This window comes from Mesoplodon bidens, assembly GCF_964165515.1.
Source record: "Mesoplodon bidens genome assembly, contig: HAP1_SCAFFOLD_923, whole genome shotgun sequence".
NCBI classification, from domain to species: domain Eukaryota; kingdom Metazoa; phylum Chordata; class Mammalia; order Artiodactyla; family Ziphiidae; genus Mesoplodon; species Mesoplodon bidens.
The window spans coordinates 35,172-55,518 of NW_027671466.1; the positions used below are offsets into that span (position 1 = coordinate 35,172).

The following is a 20,347-nucleotide window of genomic DNA, read 5'->3' on the forward strand; positions in this document are numbered from 1 at the left end:
GGGCTCTCATGAGTTCCTGTGCTTACCCTTCACAGCACTCGCCCACTTCGTGATGATACATTCAGCTGTGATGATCTCATTCGGCTCTAGACCGACCACGTTCTGGGAGCACAGGGTTTTCTGGCTTGTTCACTGCAGTAGCCTCGGCATCCCATTCTGCCTTAGCTGCCCGCCTTGCTGAGTTGGCCGTGAGTGTATTCCTCTATTGCTTGGTCTTCTAGCTCTTTCCTCACTAGGCCACACAGGTGGAGAGTGTTTAACTCCGCTCCATATTGCCAGTGACTTCCGTGCTGCTCAATCAGTTTCCCAGGAGCCTCAGACCTGCCAGGTGCTGAGCTGGAAAGGACATATGCGTCGTGTAGTCCCCGGGGAGAAGGTCTCTCCTGGCTGTGATGCACCCTGGCCTTGGCTTCACTGACCAGCCGCCTCCTGGCTTCACCCCCTGCCTCTCTCACTTGGGCCACAGGGTCCATCCCTGGAGCCACACGTGTAAGAACCAGCCCCTCCCGGCCCAGGTGTCCCAATTAATCCACAACCACACGTCCAACCAAAATCTCTGCACCTCCATCACTAGGTCTTTTAGAGCTCTAACATCCAACGTGGTAGCCACTAGCCACATGTGGTTATTGAAATTTAAATACGTTAAAATTAAATGAAATTTAAAAATTCACTTCCTCAGTTGCACTGGCCACGTTTCACTTGTTCAACAGCCACATTTTCTTCATTACAGAAAGTTCTGTTGCACAGCATTGCTACAGAAAAGTCACTGAGCAAAACAACAGTATCTACCTCAAAGTTACAGGTCCCTGTGAAATGGTTTCTGGCCAGCCTGAATGGCTATTTCCTCTAAAGCTCACGAGACAGGGTCTGTTCTCCTATTTAGTACCTATTGAATAACTATTTTTCTTCCAGGTGGTTTGGACATATCTTTCTCCCTGCTTGCTTCCTCATCTGTGCCTCCCCCAGAAATGTGATTTGACTCGAATTGAAGAGAGGGAGGCTGGAGTGGACTGGACATAAGCAGACGACTTAGTTCCAGCTCTGGGCGTGGCCACCTGAAGCAGCAGAGGCGGCGATGGAGCCAATGGACTGTCAGGGGTCACGGTCACGGTACCAGGTATTTCCTTGGAATCGCCCAGCCCTACTGGGCAGGTGACGACGAGCGAAAAAGGAAGTTAGCAAGTTACTCTGACCTGCTTTTGCTCGTCCCCTCTTCGCCCTCCTCCCTGCCGGTTCCGGCTGCTCATCTCCACATGCCCCCGCCCCACACACCTCTTCTGCCAGGCACTAGCAGGGCACTGAGCGACGTGGCATACGACCAGGTCTACATTCAGGAATCAGTGTCAAAGGCCATTCTTGGCTGCCTTACACAAGGTGGACACTGTGATTACATTTAAGTGCTGTCTAAACAAAGAGAGGACAGGTGGGTTCCATTCTCACCCATCCTCACTTATTTCTGGGACTTTGTTAGGGAAGCAGCCAAAGATGAGTCCTCTGGAATGAACTTGGCTTCAGAGGCTGCATTTGCCAGGCCACAGTGATTGCAAGTCCCCCGGTTCCTTTTATCCTTAGGATCTGGGGCAGAAGGGCTCCTCAGCCCTCCCCACTCAATCCCAGCCATTTCTCCCTGCCCTTGTGCTTCCCAGGCCCCTGGGCTGGTTTCTCTAGTGTCCCCTTCCCAGAGACGGTCAGGACGGAAGCTTTTCCACACGGCCACCAGACCTTGCTCCCCAGTCCCGCACAGCAGGCCTGGGGAAGTGACTTACATTTCCTCTGAGGCTTGAGATCTCTATTCACGGGGGGAGGCTCCAGGTCCGCCGGGAGCTCGGGCAATGGGCTGGAGATGCTTCCTGAGCTCATTTGGATGTAGTCGTCAGGGCTGCAGTGGGGTCCGAGAGCAGAGGCGGTGGCCTGGGGGCTCATGGGCATGTAACTGTCCTCAGTGCTGGCAGAACCCGGAAGGGACATCGGGAAGAACCTGCACGGCTGCAAGGGAAAGCACAGAATAGCCATGGAAACTGCTTCCAGTGGGCAGCCTCGGCTGCACATGGCATTTCAGTTGCAGATTATCCAAGAATAACTTTGAATTTTCTTAGGAAAGTCAGACAAGCCTCTAACTCAAGCTCTGCCTCTGGACTTATCATGTGAGGTAGGTGATGATTCGCCTAGATCTCATGCTGGAAGACAGAGGTTAATGAATTTATGCAAATGCTTTAAGTATCATGTGATGACTTCAGCAGGTACCCCAAGTTTGGGGAAGCCTCTGGACCATTAGAACTGGCAGGGTCCTCACAGCACACAAAGTCCAGTAGCTCCCAGACAAGTTTAAGCCTTGATGGGAGACTGGAGGGCTCCTCAGAGATTCACAGTGCTGTCTCAAAAGATATCATGGGAACATAAGTAGGTCAGGGTATTTTTTTGGTAAAAATTGAGGCTGAAAGAAACTCAAGTACCAAACTTACCAAATTTAAACTTAGCCGCTTATCTCGGTGTCTTAAAGATTGGCCTTCTACATCACCTGCAAGAAACAAGCAGGGTGGTGAAAAATGCGGACAACATCAGTTGAAACTAGGCTCCAAGTACCTATGCGCCTCAGGGCCCTGTGTGCAGCTCCAGAGAGGGAGAGAGACTTGCTATTGAGTCTAGCTGGGCAGTCAGAACACCTTCCCCCCACAGATGGAAAGCGGACCAGATTTTGAAGAGGTTGCTGTATGACGGCTTCAGTTCTCTCTGTGAACTGGGGAGAGTCAGAGCAAGTAATTAACAAATGCTCGTTGCATTTGTTACATGAATTTTCTGCACTTAGAGATGGTAGAGACAGAGCTGGAGGTTTGAGGAGAGGGGAGCAGGCATGAAATAGCCCTTGTGATGAGCAGGAGCACGGGGTGAATAAAAGCCTTTGCAGAGCAGCAGCGCGAATCGGTGACCATGAACTTCTGAAGCAAGAGTCAGCGCCTCAGGAACAGATCCGGAGAGAGAGGAGAGCTGGATGAATCCAGGATCAGACATTTGTGAGACGGATGTGACATAAACTTAGAATAACTGTTGAACTGAAATAGGAGATGTCCAGAAGGTAGCAAGATATATGGGCCTCGATTCAAATGAGACCTGCTTAGAGATGACAGTCAAAACCTAAGAGTAGAGGAGATGATCTAGGTTGTAAATGTTGAGAAAAGTTTAAATATAAAATCCTAGAGACTCTCAATATTCAAAGAGTAGGAAGATGAGCACTGGCTCATGTTGAGAGAGAGCAAGTGGAGAAGGAGGAAAGTCAGGGGCCCCGGACTGCGAGAGCCCACAGGAGGAGATGGTGGCTGGTGGTGGGGAACACCACCAAAATGGGCCCTCAGCACGTGGGGACCAGAGCAAAATGTCTTCCTAGAACTTAGACATGTGAAAAGCCAGGCTGCCTCTGAGAAACAAACTGAAGAGTCAACATCATCTTAAAGCAAGAGAATAACTCCCAGCTCAGAAAGATGTGATGGAGATTGATGGAATTAAGACCAGACACTATCAAACTCTTAGAGGAAAACATAGGCAGAACACTCTCTGACATAAATCACAGCAAGATCCTTTTTGACCCACCTCCTAGAGAAATGGAAATAAAAACAAACAAATGGGACCTAATGAAACTTAAAAGCTTTTGCACAGCAAAGGCAACCATAAACAAGACGAAAAGACAACCCTCAGAATGGGAGAAAATATTTGCAAACAAAGCAACTGACAAAGGATTAATCTCCAAAATATACAAGCAGCTCATGCAGTTCAATATCAAAAAAAAAAAAACCAATAAAAAAATGGGTGGAAGACCTAAATAGACATTTCTCCAAAGAACACATACAGATGGCCAAAAAACATGAAAAGATGCTCAACATCACTAATTATTAGAGAAATGCAAATCAAAACTACAATGAGGTATTACTCACACCGGTCAGAATGGCCATCATTAAAAAGTCTACAAATAACAAACGCTGGAGAGGGTGTGGAGAAAAGGGAACCCTTATGCACAGTTGGTGGGAGTGTAAATTGATACAGCCACTATGGAAAATAGTATGAAGGTTCCTTAAAAAACTAAAATTAGAGCTGCCATGTGACCCAGCACAGCAATCCCACTCCTGGGCATATACCCAGAGAAAAACATAACTCAAAAAGGGGCATGAACCCCAATGTTCATTGCAGCACTATTTACAATAGCCAGGACATGGAAGCAACCTAAATGTCCATCAACAGAGGAATGGATAAAGAAGATGTGGTACATATATACAATGGAATATTAGCCATAAAAAGGAATGAAATTGGGTCATTTGTAGAGACATGGATGGACCTAGACAGTGTCATACAGAGAGTGAAGTAAGTCAGAAAGAGAAAGACAAATATCACATATTAACCCATATATGTGGAACCTAGAAAAATGGTATAGATGATCCTATTTGCAAAGCAGAAATACAGACACACATGTAGAGAAGAAACGTATAGACACCAAGGGGGAAGGGGGGTGTGGGATGAACTGGGAGATTGGGATTGACATATATACACTATTGATGTTATGTGTAAAATAGATAACTAATGAGAACCTACTGTATAGCACAGGGTAACCTACTCAATGCACTGTGGTGACGTGAACGGGAAGGGAGTCCAAAAGGGAGGGGGCATATGTATATGTATACAGCTGATTCATTTTGCTGTGCAGTAGAAACTAACACAACATTGTAAAGAACTATTCTCCAATAAAAATTAATTTTACAAAATATTGAAATCATAATCCAAGAAAAGGTCCACAAATAAAGTAACACTTGAATCTAATATTGAAAGGGCCCATCAAGTACCTGGAATAAATAAATGGTCAATTCTACCCAGAATGTAAAATCTATTAAAACATTATATCAATAATAATGACAGAATGAAACAGATGAATTAAATAACCAGCTCAAAGCTAAAAAAGCACAATAGAGAAAACGAAAAGAAATGATAAAATAAAGATAAAAGCAAAAAATAATAGAGTACAGAGAAATAGTGGAATTAATTTTAAAAAATCAAAATCTTGGTTTCCTGGGGAAAAAAATTAACCTAAAGGCAACCGACTAGCCAATCTAATCAATAAAAGAGGGGGGCACAAATATCCAAAATAAGAATTGACAAGGAAAAAATTATCATTGAAACAGAGGAATTTTTTTAAAAGAGACAATTCTGCATGCCTTTACACAAATAAATTTTAAAATCTAGATGAAATGGATAATTTTCCAAAAAATACACTACAGCAAAATTGACACAAAAAATTTCCAAAGAATAAAATAGACAAAGTTACGAAGATCAGATGGTTTCAACAGACAATTTTACCAAAACTTCAAAGACCAGACAGTCCCAATGCTTCACAAATTTGTTCAAGAGTTTAGGAAATCAAGGAATATTTCTAATTCTTTTTATGATGCAAGTATAACTTTGGTAGCTAAACCTGATAAACATAAAATATATCAGAAAAGTACAGACTAATATCACTTATGATTAACAATGCAAAAATCCTAAATAAAATATTAACAAATGTCACACCCTCTTTGAACCATTACTGTAAAACTTCTCACTACCCTCTCCAAGTTGGGACACACAGTTTTAAGGGCATTCGCCTGCTGCAGCTCCCTTTGCCTGGCAAAGCAATAAAGCTATTCTTTTCTACTTCACTCCACAAAAATATTAGCAAACAGAGGAAGGTGGTATTACTGGAATGGCTGAATGAGGAGCTCAGAAAAGCCATTCTCCAAAAAACAATTATACAAGTGTACAAAACTATTTTTAAAAAGTCAAGCACAACTATCTGGGGACTCTGAAAATTTACCAAAAGCATACAACAAAATTGTTGCATATTATACTGGGAAGGATTTATTGAAGAAATGAAAAACAACTACTGGAATCCGGTAAGAACACTGAGAATCTGTGGCATTTTAGCTTGGGGTGCTCCCATACCCCTCACCAGCTCACTCAGAAGTAGTTCTACCAGGGCAAGGCAAGTTGTGAAGACCAGAAGCTTCTTTGCCAAAGGGGTCTAATTTGATTTGGATCAAAGCATATAAAAAACTCCATTCCTCTAGGTACTAGCAAAAGCATACCAACAATTCATTTCATTGGGGTTCCAGGAGAAAAGAGAGAGAAAAGCATTGAAAATGTATTTGCAGAACATATGGCTGAAAACTTCCCAAACCTAAAGAAGGAAACAGATATCCTGTTTCCTTCCTGTACAGTAAGCACAGAGGGTCCCAAACAAAATGAACCCGAACAGACTCACACCAAGACATATCATAATCAAATGGCAAAAGTTAAAGATAAAGAGATAATTCTCAAAGCAGCAAGAGAAAAATAGTCATTTACAAGGAAATCCCCATAAGGCTATATCAGCTGATTTCTCTGCAGAAACTTTGCAGGCCAGAAGAGAGTGGAGTGATAGATTCAAAGTCCTAAAAGGGAAAAACCTGCAACCTAGGATAATCTACCCAGCAAGATCATCATTTAGGATCGAAGGAGAGATAAAGAGCTTCTCAGACAAGCAAAAACTAAAAGAGTTCATCAATACTAAACCTACCCTAAAAGAAATGTTAAAAGGTCTTCTCTAAGCAGAAAAGAAGGAAAAATCTATAGGAAAAGGAAAATCCCACTAGGAAAGGCAAATATATAGTAATGACTAAGGATCAACCACTTAAATAAGCCAGTACAAAGATTACGGTACAAAAAATTATAAAATCAACTATAACTACAATAAAGAGTTAAGGGATAGACATGAAGATGTAAAATATGACGTCAAAAACGCAAAATGTGGGGGAAGGGAGTAAAAAATGTAAATCTTCTAGAATTTGTTTGAATTTAAATGACTATCAGTTTAAAACAAGTAGATACAGTTATAAGTCAACATATATGAACCCAATGATAACCACAAATGAAAAACCTACAATAGATACACAAAGACTAAAAAGAAAGGAACACAAACATAAACTAAAGAAAATCATCAAACCACAAGGGAAGACACAAAAAGAAGAAATGAACAGAGAAGACCTACAAAAACAACCAAAAACAAGCAATAAAATGGAAATAAATACATATCTATCAATAATTACTTTAAATGTCAATGGGCTAAATGCTCCAATCAAAAGACATAGGCTGGGGCTTCCCTGGTGGCACAGTGGTTGAGAGTCTGCCTGCTGAGGTGGGGGACACAGGTTCTTGCCCCGGTCCGGGAAGATCCCACATGCTGTGGAGCGGCTGGGCCCATGAGCCATGGCCACTGAGCCTGCATGTCCAGAGCCTGTGCTCCACAACGGGAGAGGCCAAAGCAGTAAGAGGCCTGCATACCAAAAAAAAAAAAAAAAAAAAAAAAAAAAAAGACATAGGCTGGCTGATCAGATTAAAAACAAGATTCTTCAATATGCTACCTACAAGAGACTCACTTCAGGGCTAAAGACACACAAAGACTGAATGTGAAGGGATGGAAAAGAATATTTCATGCCAACAGAAATAACAAAAAAAGTGGGAGTAGCAATACTTCTATCAGACAAAACAGACTTTAAAACAAAAGCTATAACAAAAGACAAAGAAGGACACTATATAATGATAAAGGGATCGATAAAAAAAGAGGATATTACACTCATTAACAAATATGCACCCAATACAGGAGCCCCTAAATATACAAAGCAAATACTAACAGACATAAAGGAAGAAATTGACAGTAACACAAGAATAGTAGGGGACTTTTACATCCCACTGACATCAATGGACAGATCATCCAGACAGAAACTCAGTAAGGCAACAGTGGTCTTAAATGACACAATAGACTGGTTGGACTTAATAGATATCTACAGGACATTCAATCCAAAAACAGCAGAATACACATTTTTTTCAAGTGCACATGGAATGTTCTCCAGGATAAATCACATGCTAGGCCACAGAACAAGTCTCAACAAATTTAAGAGGATAGAAATTATATCAAGTATTTTTCCAACAACAGTATGAAACTAGAAATCAATTATAGAAAGAAAAATAGGAAAAGCACAAATGTGTGGAGACTAACCAATATGCTAATAAAGATCAATGGGTCAATGAAGAAGTCAAAGAGGAAATCAGAAAATAACTTGAGACAAGTTAAAATGGAAACACAACACTCCAAAGTCTATGGAATGCAGCAAAAGCAGTTCTAAGAAGGAAGTTTACAGCAATACAGGCCTTCCTCAAGAAACAAGAAAAATCTCAAATAAACAACCTAACCTACCATCTAAAAGAATTAGAAAAAGAAGAACAAACAAAGGCCAAAGTCAGCAGAAGGAAGGAAATCATAAAGATCAGAGAGGAGATAAATAGAGATCAAAAAACAATAGAAAAGATCAATGAAACCAAGAGCTGCTTTTTTGAAAAGGTAAACAAAATTCATAAACCTTTAGCCAGGCTCACCAAGAAGTAAAGAGAGAGGGCCCAAATTAACAAAATAAATGAAACAAGAGAAATAACAACTGATCCCAGAGAGATTTAAAAAATCATAAAAGAATAGTACAAATAGTTAATGCCAAAGAATTGGAAAACCTAGAAGAAATGGACAAATTTCTAGAAATATACAACCTGCCAAGACTGAAACAAGAAGAAACACACAATTTGAACAGACCAGTCACTAGTAGTGAAAATGAATTTGTATTAAAAAAACCCCAAAACTCCCAGAAAATAAAACTCCAAGGCCAAATGGCTTCACAGGGGAATTCTAACAAACATATAAAGAAGAACTAATACTTATCCTTCTCAAACTATTCCAAATAATTGAAGAGGACAGAACACTCCCAAATTCATTCTACAAGGCCACCATCACCTTGATACCAAAACCAAACAAAGACACTACAAAAAAAGAAAATTACAGGTCAATATCTTTGATGAATATAGATGCAAAAATCCTTAATAAAATATTAGCAAACTAAATCCAACAATATATAACAAGGATCATATACCATCAAAGAATCAAGTTGGATTTATTCCAGAAACACAAGGATGGTTCAATTTTCGCAAATCAATCAATGTGATACACCACATTCACAAAAGGAAGGATAAAAATCACACGATCATCTCAATAGATGCAGAAAAATCATTTGACAAAATTCAACATCCATTCATGATAAAAACTCTCTTCAAGGTGGGTATAGAGGGAACATATCTCAACACAATAAAGGGAATTTATGACAAGCCCACAGCTAACATTATACTTAACGGTGAAAAGTTGAAAACCTTTCCTCTGAATTCAGGAACAAGACAAGGATGCCCACTCTGACCACTTCTGTTTAACAGAGTATTGGAAGTCCTAGCGACAGCAGCCAAACAAGAAATAGAAATAAAAAGCAACCAAATTGGAAAGGAAGAAGTAAAACAGTCAGTATTTGCTGATGACATACTTTATATAGAAAACCCTAAAGTCTCCACAAAAAACTATTAGAACTAATAAATGAATTCAGCAAAGTTGCAGCATACAAGATTAATATACAGAAATCTGTCATATTTCTATACACTAATAATGAACTATCAGAAAGAGAAAGCAAGAAAATGGTCCTGTTTAAAATCACATCAAAAAGAATAAAATAACCAAGAATAAACTTAACCAAGGAGGTGAAAGACCTATACTCTGAAAACTATACAACACTGATGAGGGAAACTGAAGATGATACAAACTAATGAAAAGATATCTTGCGCTCTTGGATTGGAAAAATTAATATTGTTAAAGTGTCCGTAGGACCCAAAGCAATCTACAGATTTAATGCAATCCCTATCAAAATACCCATATTTTTCACAGAACTGGAACAAATAATCCCAAAATTCATATGGATTTTGACCCTGAATGAAACTATGAAAGACCCTGAAATGCCAAAGCAATCCAGAGGAAAAAGAACAAAGCAGGAGGCATAACCCTCCCAGACTTAACACAATGCTACAAAGCTACATTAATCAAAACAGAATGATAGTGCCACAAAAACAGACACATAGATCAATGCAACAGAATAGAGAGCCCAGAAATAAACCCACACACCTATGGTCAATTAATCTACAACAAAGGAGGCAAGAATATACAGTGGAGAAAAGACAGTCTCTTCAATAAGTGGTGCTGGGAAAGCTGGACAGCTACATGTAAAACAGTGAGATTAGAACATTTCCTCACACCATATACAAAAATAAACTCAAAATGGACTAAAGACCTAACTGCAAGACCTGAAACCATAAAACTCCTAGAAGAGAACATAGAACACTCTTTGCCATAAATCATAGCAATATTTTTTGGATCCAACTTCTAAGGAAAAGAAATAAAAGCAAAATAAACAAACAGGACCTAATTAAACTTAAAAATCTTTTGCACAGCAAAGGAAACCACCAACAAAACAAAAAGCAACCTGCAGAATGAGAGAAAATATTTGCACATGATATGACGAACAAGGGTTTAATATTCAAAATATATAAACAGCTCATAAAACTCAATGTCAAAAAAACAAACAACCTGATTTAAAAATGGACAGAAGAAGTGAATAGACATTTTTCCAAAGAAAACATACAGATAGCCAACAGGCAGATGAAAAGATGCTCCAAATTTCTAATTATTAGAGAAATGCAAATCAAAACCACAATGAGGTATCACCTCATACCTGTCAGAATGGCCATCATCAAAAAGGCAACAAATAACAAAGGCTGGTGAGGACGTGGATAAAAGGGAACCCTTGTACACTGTTGGTGGAAATGTAAATTGGTGTAGTCACTATGGAAAATAGCATGAAGGTTCCTCAGAAAACTAAAACTAGAGCTACCATATGATCCAGCAATCCCACTGCTGGGCAAATATCAGGAAAAAATGAGAACTCTAATTTGAAAAGACACATACACCCCAATGTTCACAGCAGCAGTATTTAAAATAGCCAAGACATGGAAGCAACCTAAGTGTCCATCAACAGAGGAATGGATAAAGAAGATGTGGTACATATGTACAATGGAATATTACTCAGCCATAAAAATGAATGAAATTCTACCATTTGCAGTAATGTGGATGGCTCTTATGCTTAGTGAAATAAGTAAGTCAGACGGAGAAAGACAAATACTGTATGATATCATTTGTATGTGGAATCTAAAAAATAAAACAAATAAATGTATTATAGCAAAACGGAAGCAGACTCACAGATATAGAGAACAAACTAGTGTTTACCACTGGGGAGAGGGAAAGGGGGAGGGGCAAGATAAGGTAGGGGATTAAGAGGTATAAACTACTATGTGTAAAATAGATAAGCAACAAGGATATATTGTACAGCACAGGGAATTATAGCCATTACTTTGGAATAACTTTTTTTTTTTGGCCATGCTGCGCAGATTGCAGGATCTCAGTTCCCCAACCAGGGACTGAACCCGGGCTCCGGCAGTCAGAGCGCCGAGTCCTAACCACTGGGCTGCCAGGGAAGTCCCTGTAATAACTTTTAACAGAGTATAATCTGTAAAAATACTGAATCACTATGCTATACACCTGAAACTAATATAATATTGTAAACCAACTATACTGCAAAAAATAATTGGCCAGTGAAGTTCTTCACGTTAACAGGATAAAGGAGAAAAAAATCACATGATCATAAAATATTTCAATAAATTCAATACCTTTTCATGATTTTAAAAAATAACATTTGGCAAAGTAGGAATATCAGAGAATGTCCTTAATCTAATGAATGGTGTCTATAAAAGTCTGCTGCAAACCACATTAGAATGGTGAAACACTGGAAGCTTTCCATGTGAGATCGGGAATAAGACAAGGGTCCCTGTTATTAATACTACTATTCAAAGATGTCCTGGCCTCCTACCCCAAGCAGTGACGTAAGAAAAAGAAAATGAAAGATATGTTATAAAAGAAAAACAAAGTTATTAGTATTTGCATGTGATATGATTGTATACAAAGAAAATGCAAATAAATATATAGTTTAGAAAAGGTAGATACAAAATCAAAATATAAAGCTAATTTATTTGATTGCAACAGCAAAGAAATTATTTAAAGTAAAATACCGTTGGCACTCACGTAAAAAATAACAAATGCATGGGAATACATTAATGAGCTATGCAAGATTTCACTAAAAACCATAAAAATTACAGACAGAAGTAAAATAGGAAGGGGAATTCCCTGGTGGTTCAGTGGTTAGGACTCTGCACTTTCACTCCTAGTTGAGAGTATGGTATTGGGGGAGGGGGAATTGGATGAAGGTCTGAAGGTGGTCAAAAAGTACAAACCTCCAGTTCTAAGATAAATAAGTACTAGGGATGGAGTGCAGGACAAGATAAATATAAATAACAGTGCTGCATGTCATATACGAAAGCTGTTAACAAGAGTAAATCCTAAGAGTTCTCATCAGAAGGAAATATTTTTTCTATTTGTTTAATGTTGTATCTACATGAGATGATAGATGCTCACAAAACTTACTGTGGTCATCATTTCACGATGTGTGTAAGTCAGATCATTCTGTATTCCTTAAACTCATACAGTGCTGTACGTCAATTACATCTCAATAAAACCGGAAGAAAAATAAAAGAAGGATAAGGGATGTAGGCACGATAGATCCCAGTGGGCCTTGCACGCTATGCTAAGAAATTTAGATTTTATCCCAAGTGCGAAGAGAAGTCGTCAGATTGGTTTTTAGCAAGGAACTGACTATCTGATTTACATTTTTTAAGAGACCACTTGACTTCGTGTGGAGAACAGATTAGAGGCAGGCAAGAATGGTGGTGGTGTGATCTCAGGATAACGAGTTGTATTACAGTAAATATATTCAGATTTCATTTATGCTTTAAAAAGAAGAGATAGTATGTATTTCTGTATTGTTTAATTGTTTCCAGAAATTCTTCCTATTCGACATTGTTTGGGCAGAACCAACAAGGTGGCTGAATCCCAAAATCGTCATGAAATCAAGAAATTAAACCATGACGACTTGGAGAGCAAGCAGCTGAATGCAACAGAATGTGTTGCACTTGGAAAAAAGTGACGACTGACAACACAACCCCCGCTTGTGTCATTTCACTGAGACTCATCAGCTGAATAAGAGGTGAGATCCATCAACAAACTGGGTGACGATGACACCAGCTTGTCTCTCTTTGACAAGCACACCTTGGAACACGGTGACAATGAGCCAGCCTCGGGGTGGGGGTGACTTCCCTGGTCGCCAAGGCGGGGCATGAATGTCGTGGTTACCTTAACCTTTTCTATAAGTTGTACCAAAGCACCCACTTAAGTTCTTTCATTTCTACTATTCCTTACAATAAAATAATTTAGTAGCCCCTCCCCCCACCAAAAAAAAAAGAGTGGCAGTGGTGCTGGCCGCAGCAGGGGGCCCGATGGGAGACAGCAGAGCTGAGACGCAGGCTCCGCGCCACGGGCACTTCACCGATGGCAGAGGGGGGCTGGAGAGCCTCGGGGACAATCAAGGCTGCCAGGTCACTGGAGCCCCACGAGGATGATGACGAACCTGACCCCACTCTGCCGCCGCCGCCTACAGACATCGGTTCCTGGGGAAGCTCCATGGGGAAGGCAGAACAATCCATGGGACGCGTCCCCTCTGCCTTATCACAGCCATTTGGCTTCCATCCAGCACTGTTGTTCTGGTCTTTGTTTCATGGTCAAAACCTCCATTTCAATGAGTTTTATCTTTTGTTTACCTTTGTATAAACAAATGCATCCTAACTGTTTTATATCCGTCTTGAAATTTTAAATCATTTCCATTTTTTTGTTCTTCAACATGAGACTTTTAATTCACTTTCATACTCTATGGTGGTAGAAGTCAGAATAGTGGTTATCTCTATTGGGAAGAGGCAGGAAATAAAAAGTCAATTTGTAAATTATACTGTGTTGTAGAAGGTGATGAGTCGTATGGAAAAGAACAGCAGGAAGAGGATGGGCTGTTGGTGGCCTCAGGAAGAAGTAGGCCGAGAAGACGAGATCTGGGCAGACTCGAAGGAGATGAGAGCACATTCCAGGCAGGGAGAACAGACTGTGCAAAAGCCCTAAGTCAGTAGAAAACCGGGAACGTTGAGGGCACAGGCAAGAGGCCAGCGTGGCTGGCATGGAGTGAGCAAGAGAGCAGAGGAGGTAAGAGAGGCGATGGGGGATTCACAGATTAGAATGTGGGGACTTGCTGGCCATTACAAGGACCTCTGGCTTATATTCTGGGTGAGAATGGAGCCCTGAAGGGAATTAGGCAGGGGAGACGTGATCTGACTTCTATTTTGAAAGGCAGGATCAGCGTAGCCACCAGAGCTGCTGCGTGCTGGCAGGGGAGATGCTCCATCATCACCGTCGTCGCCATGCCCACCGCCACCATCCCCAGCACCAGCATCGCCCTCCCTCCAGCCCACGCTGTCAGAGCTCTCTGGGCTCTGTGCCGGCGGACTCCGTTCACGCACATGCAGGAACAGGGACCGGATCTCCCCCGCACTGGCTTGAAAGAATCCCCTAAACGCAGCCAAAAGTTATGAAACACAGGCTGTGAAGAAACTGGGCCTCGGGTGAGGGAGGACCGTCAGTGACCTCTGGGAGCTGAGACCCCAAAGAGGTGAGCCGTGCAGCTGCCCCAGCTTGCTGTCTACACGGACCGTCCGGACCGAGTCCAGCCGCCTCCCCGGGTCTCGGGGGTGGATCGCAGAGCGCACGCAGCCGGAGTTGGCGGGTGGAGGACTGGAGAGGACACAGCGGCACAGGGACAGAACCGTGCCCAAGGGCGGAGGGTCCACTAGCGGAAACTCGGAACTCGGGTGACATCATATACAGTACTCAGACGGATCTTGTCTCAATCGTGTGGAAAACTAAAAGCTGCTCTGCCCCCACCCAGAAAGTCTCAAGGCAAGACTCAAAAGGACCAAACTGTTTCCCAGGAAGTTAACAATATTAGATTTTTTGAAGTTCTGGAATATACCTAGGAAGAAAAGTACCCAGCACCCAAGGAAAAGGGTATGCTAAGATTCAGAAAAATCCAACCCATTAGGAGGAGACAGATCAATTGATAAAAGACATCCCAATTGGAAAGGAAGAAGTAAAACTTTATCTGCAGACAACATGATTGTCTATGTAGAAAACCGAATGCAATCTACACGAGTGAGGAGAACTAGTCAGTGAGTTTAGCAAGATCACAGGATAAAAGATATCAGAGGAGCTAACTCCACCTGCCCAAACGCTCAACTAATTGTTCTTGTCCCAGCACTTTTCTGCACTGATCTGAAACAAGTCCAGTCAGCCACAACATTGTTCTTTTACTGTGCCTAGGGTTTTTCTCTTCTTGTGCAAACTAAGTTTTTAATTTTAGTAGGAAACCAAGCCGATTGTGACAAGGATGTTGGGAAACCAGAAATCCGGTAGTAGGTGTATTTTCTGAAGAGAAACTGTGAGTCTTTCCTTTTTTAAAGACAGTCTGTTTCCTCTCCCTCTCTCTCCCGCTCTTTTTTTTTTTTTTTCCATGCCGCGTGGCTTACAGGATCTTAGTTCCCCAACCAGGGATGGAACCCGTGCCCCTTGCAGTGGAAGCACGGAGTCCTAAGCACTGGACTGTCAGGGAATTCCCTGTGATCAAGAGTCTCAAAAAAGAAATAGAAAAGTAAACATTTAGATCAATATTTCCAACTTTTGGAATATACTTTCAGGAAATAATCATTCATGGAAAGAATTACATACATGAATTCCACTGAATCGTTAACCATAGTAATGAAAAAATTGAAAACAACTTAAATGTTCAATGATTACATTATGGTGCATCTTATATACCTCCACTCAATAACATATTTTTGAAGAGTTTTTAGAATGTGGAAAAGCTAGTATGTTAAATGAAAAAAAGTCAGGAAAAAATTTAATGCTAACCTTAATGACTTCTACATTGCATACCGTTATACATTTACTGTGCAAGTGCAACTAAAAAAATCGTTCTAGAACGTTGACAGTATTTAGTGCTGGACATCGGGCTTTTCATTTTCCTAAACTGTCTTCAATTACCTTGTACTACTGGAATATCTGAATTCCAGAACCTTCCCTCCAACACGAGGACAAAGATAAAAAATCCAGAAATGCATTAGCTGAGAAGAAACTGTGACACAAAACAGTGGCCTAGTTTTATTTTCTGCAGTAATACACATTGAAGCATCCCACTCCTCGAGCCGCAGGGAAACAAAACAAGTGAACCAAGAGATACCAAGGGCCAGTACTGGCAAAAAATTAAACCCAAATAACAAAGTGGTGATTACTCAAGTTTGAATTCCCTAAGCCTTGCCTAGTAGGGGACACAAGGTTAGGCCTCAGCCCCCTTTCCTTCGCGTAGCCTTTAGGGAGGCGAGGGCCCAAGGTGCTGAATATTCCGAATCACCAGGGAAAGCTGATCGAGGGAGGAGCTGATGGAAATCTGGAAGAGCTCAAGGTCTTCAGCAGTCCACGTACTACAAGTGAGGGGAAAGGAAAATCAGGTTAAAGGGGAGATCGCTCATGTAGGTCCAGGGCACCAGCCCCCAGGCCCCTCCGTATACCAAGCCCGTCAGCGCCCCCATCGCAGCACTCTTAAGACAGAGATCAGATCCCAGCACCTGCCACCGACCCCACCCCACCCCACCCCCGCCCACGGCAGACTCTTCTAGAACTCACATATCTAGGGCATTGCCATTCACTCTATATTCCTTCCGAATCATGCCTTGGTCACGCTGGGCATCTGGGGTCAGAGCTCTGCGGGCCATGTGTGCCTCCAGCGGGGATCGGAAGAGCACTATGAGCTTGCTGGGGGAGACGTGGTTAAGGCACCATCCGCCACTGAATTTGCTGGTATCTCGGGCTTGCCCACACCTCAGAGGCCCGTTTTTGCCCCAGGATGAGACCGCCCGGAGCTGCCTCCCTAACCCTTCGGTCCTTCCCCACCCCCCAGGCTCCTCAGGCATTGACAATCCCCTTTCCTGCAGGGCTGCCCGCCCCTGCTGCCCCTGACTGCGCCCTGCGCTCCCCTCCGTCCCCTCCACAGGCGGCCGCCATGTACCCTGCCACCGCACCGCTGCCCCAGCCCAGGGAGGCTCCACGGAAAGGATACAACACCAGCCGTCTGCTTCCAGGCCCTACAGCCGCGAACGCTGCATCTCCACCAGCTCTTAGGGCACGTGGTGCCCGCCCACCCTGGGGACCTGCAGCAGCCGCTCCCGTCGCTGCTCCTCCTCTGCCAGGCCCACGGGGGGCTTCCGGGCGCCGAGGACCACCCTCGCCTTCAGGGCTACCCGACCGACTCTGGTAACCAGGAGTTCCGGAGCTCTGCTGGCCAACTCGGCCCCCTGCACCTACCGCGCCGCCATCCCCCGGGGCCTGCATGGCCGCTGTGCGTCCCTCTAAGAGCAGAGGAGAGCCTGAGCGCCTCACGAGGCCACGCCCCTTCTGCCCAAGGACGCCCAGGGCGCCTGCGCACACACCCCTGAGGTCGCCTCCCGGCACCCGATTGGCTGCCGCCCTGACCCCCACGGGCCGCCCCGGAGACCCCGTTGGGCTGCACGGACTCGGTTCTGCCGTGAAGCCCCGCTCCTTTCGCGCGCCCCGGATGCGCCTGCGCAGACTGGCCCCCCCGGCGGGGCCTGGGCGGCGTGGAGCGGGTGCCGAGTGCCCACGGAGTCACCACCGAGACAGGAATGACGCCTTTCCACTCCCAAGGCCTTGAACCGTCTCCCAAACCATCTGCCCCAGGCAATAAGGGCCACCCACCCACCCCCATAGCCCCCCGACCCTCCCCCCGGTAAAGCCCAGAGTAAACCACAAACAGCAGGGGAAGCGTAGGACCTCCAAGCAGCGGGGTCTCCGCTGAGTGGGGAGGTCAGGGCTGGTGGGTGTCTCCACTGACCCCATCATGGAGGCGCCACCCGCATGACCTCGTCCAGACCCTATTACCTCCCAAAGGCCCGCCTCCAAAGTCCATCCCATGGGGGGGTTAGGGCTTCCATGGGTGAACCGGGGGAGGGGAGGGGGAGGGGCAGGGACTGGACGCTCCGGCCATAGGCCAGCACTGCTCAGCTAACCCGGGCTAGGTTCCCGTGAGTATTCTTAGCGGGGCGCCACTGACTTACCTGACCGAACACAGAAACAGCATCTTTCCTGACGGAGAGATGATCCACCTCAGCTGTCCTGAGAGATGCGCCAGCCAAGGCCTCACAGGTCCCCCAGCTGCGGGCCGGGACGCAAACGGGGAAACGAAGATTCTGTGGGTTAACGCCAGTCAACCCCAAGCGCCCTGAGGACGCGCCTGGAATCAAAGGAGCTGTGGCGGTGACACCCGCTGTGGTGATGGATGCTAATTCTACTTTCACTCCACCTCCTCTCGGGTGCCCCTCCCCCTCCTCGTGCTCCCTGCTGTCCTTGCCAGTGGTGTGGACCCTCCTGCCCCTGGGCCGGCCCGGTCCCTCGCGTCCCAGGGCCAGGAGGTGACACGGGCCGGTCTGGCTTCCTCTCGGCTGTTTCCAGGCCACTCCTCCACCTGCTGGGCTGGTTACCGTCCTTCCGCAGCCCTGCCCTCGGCCCCAGAGGCTGCCCCGAGGTGGACGCTCACTCAATAGGCGCCCTCGCCCGGGCGGCCAGTGCTGCACTGGTGAAGCTTTAACAACGGCTCTCCAGATGCAGCAGGGGCGCTGCATCTGCTGATCTCCACGCTGTACCCACTCCCACCACAGCCGACTGACTGCAGGCCGCCAACACGACGTCACTGAGTGCCTGGCCGCAAAGACACGCTCCTGCTCGGCTGTCGCCAGCAGGTCCAAGGTGGCCCAGCACACCCCCAGGGCCGCACCGTGCGTCCCAGCACACACGGACACTCTGCTAGTACTCACACGGAAACCGTGTCACTGTGACTCACAGGAAGAGCACCCAGAAGCAGACTTCCATCTCGCTTTGCCCCCCACATCACACGTGAGGGCAACTAGCTGGCCACGCCTGGACCTCGCCCAGGACGCTAGTTCCAAAGGGGCCGGGGAAACGCAGCTCTCATTTCTCCAGCGCGTGTGGTAGAAGAGGCCTCACCGGACCGAGGTTGGAGTACGTGGCAAGGGGCCAAGCCACGGAACCCACCAGAGTCCTCCCTCTGGCTACTCGACATCTGCACCTGTGCTTTCTTTTTTAAGTATTTTTTCAGTTTGTTTGTTTATTTCTTTATTGGCTGCGTTGGGTCTTCGTTGCTGTGCGTGGGCTCAGTGGTTGTGGCTCACGGGCTGTAGCACGCAGGCTCAGTAGTGGTGGCGCACGGGCTTAGTTGCTCCGCGGCATGTGGGACTTAGTTGCGGCGTGCAGACTCCTTAGTTGTGGCATACGAACTCCTCAGTTGCGGCATATGGGATCCAGTTCCCCGACCAGGGATGGAACTGCATTGGGAACTCGCAGTCTTACCCACTGGACCACCAGGGAAGTACCCCCAATGAGTTAGTTTTTCTTGTTGTTTTTTAATGCATTTATTTATTTATTTGGTTGTGCTGGGTCTTAGTTGTGGCTCGCGGGTTCCTTGACTGTGGCAGGCGGGCTCTGTAGTTGTGGCACGTGGGCTCCTTAGTGGTGGCAGGCAGGCTCCTTAGTTGCAGCTCACAGGCTTCTTAGTTGTGGCATGCGAACTCTTAGTTGTGGCATGCACATGGGATCTTGTTCCCTGACCAGGGATCGAACCCAGGCCCCCTGCATTGGGAGCATGGAGTCTTAACCACTGCACCATCAGGGAAGTCCCCCAATCAGTTTTATCAGTAATAAAGCTGGTATTTAGGTTGAAAAACATGTCAAGGGAGATGTGTCAAAGGCTGCAGATGGTAAACTAGACCTATTTGAAAGGAGTGGAAAAGGACAGGCGGCAGGTGTGAGTGGATGGTGTCAGTGAACTCCTTGCAGAGGAAATGATTCGCGTGGTCCAATTTGTAAAGCCACATACTTTTTTCGGGAGAAAGCAGAGAGTACAGAAGTGATTACAATTCACACCAGACTAACATATAAACACGAGGAAAGGAGAGCAGGCCAGCTTCTCTGAATAATGGGCAGTAGGGAGCCGGACTAGGGAGGCCGAGCCGTGGTCTTGTACAAAAGCCAGGTGGGAATTAACGCCTCACAGTCACTTACGGAAGACTCAATGAGCTCTCTGTCCCACGTTTCCCTGTGGGAGTTGCAAAGCGGGAGCCGTGAGCAGACATTCTCATAGTTTTTTAGTTTTAGGTTTAGCAAATAGGTTTTAATCATCATCACTGGGGGAAAAAAAAAACCATCAGTGCAGAATTGGACTCACGTGGGTAGGTAGTGAGTAGGCGTGGACACTGGTTGGACATGTGCGGGAAAAGCCCAGAGAACGTACTGAGCAAGGGTCTAGCT

General features: G+C 44.7%; 1 protein-coding gene across 1 annotated transcript in view; it reads right to left on the reverse strand.

The window, feature by feature from the left end:
- The window catches only part of LOC308611321 (GRB2-associated-binding protein 3-like), a gene marked incomplete at its 5' end in the record, with an annotated part of 32,011 nt that extends 15,289 nt beyond the window's left edge, over positions 1-16,722 (reverse strand). The window contains 5 exons of the mRNA XM_081260148.1: positions 1,767-1,986; positions 2,463-2,518; positions 14,310-14,467; positions 14,543-14,689; positions 16,634-16,722. Of these exons, the coding sequence (XP_081116274.1) occupies positions 1,767-1,986; positions 2,463-2,518; positions 14,310-14,467; positions 14,543-14,689; positions 16,634-16,722 (670 nt within the window). The remainder of the gene's footprint in view (positions 1-1,766; positions 1,987-2,462; positions 2,519-14,309; positions 14,468-14,542; positions 14,690-16,633) is intronic.
- Positions 16,723-20,347: the final 3,625 nt, after the last annotated feature.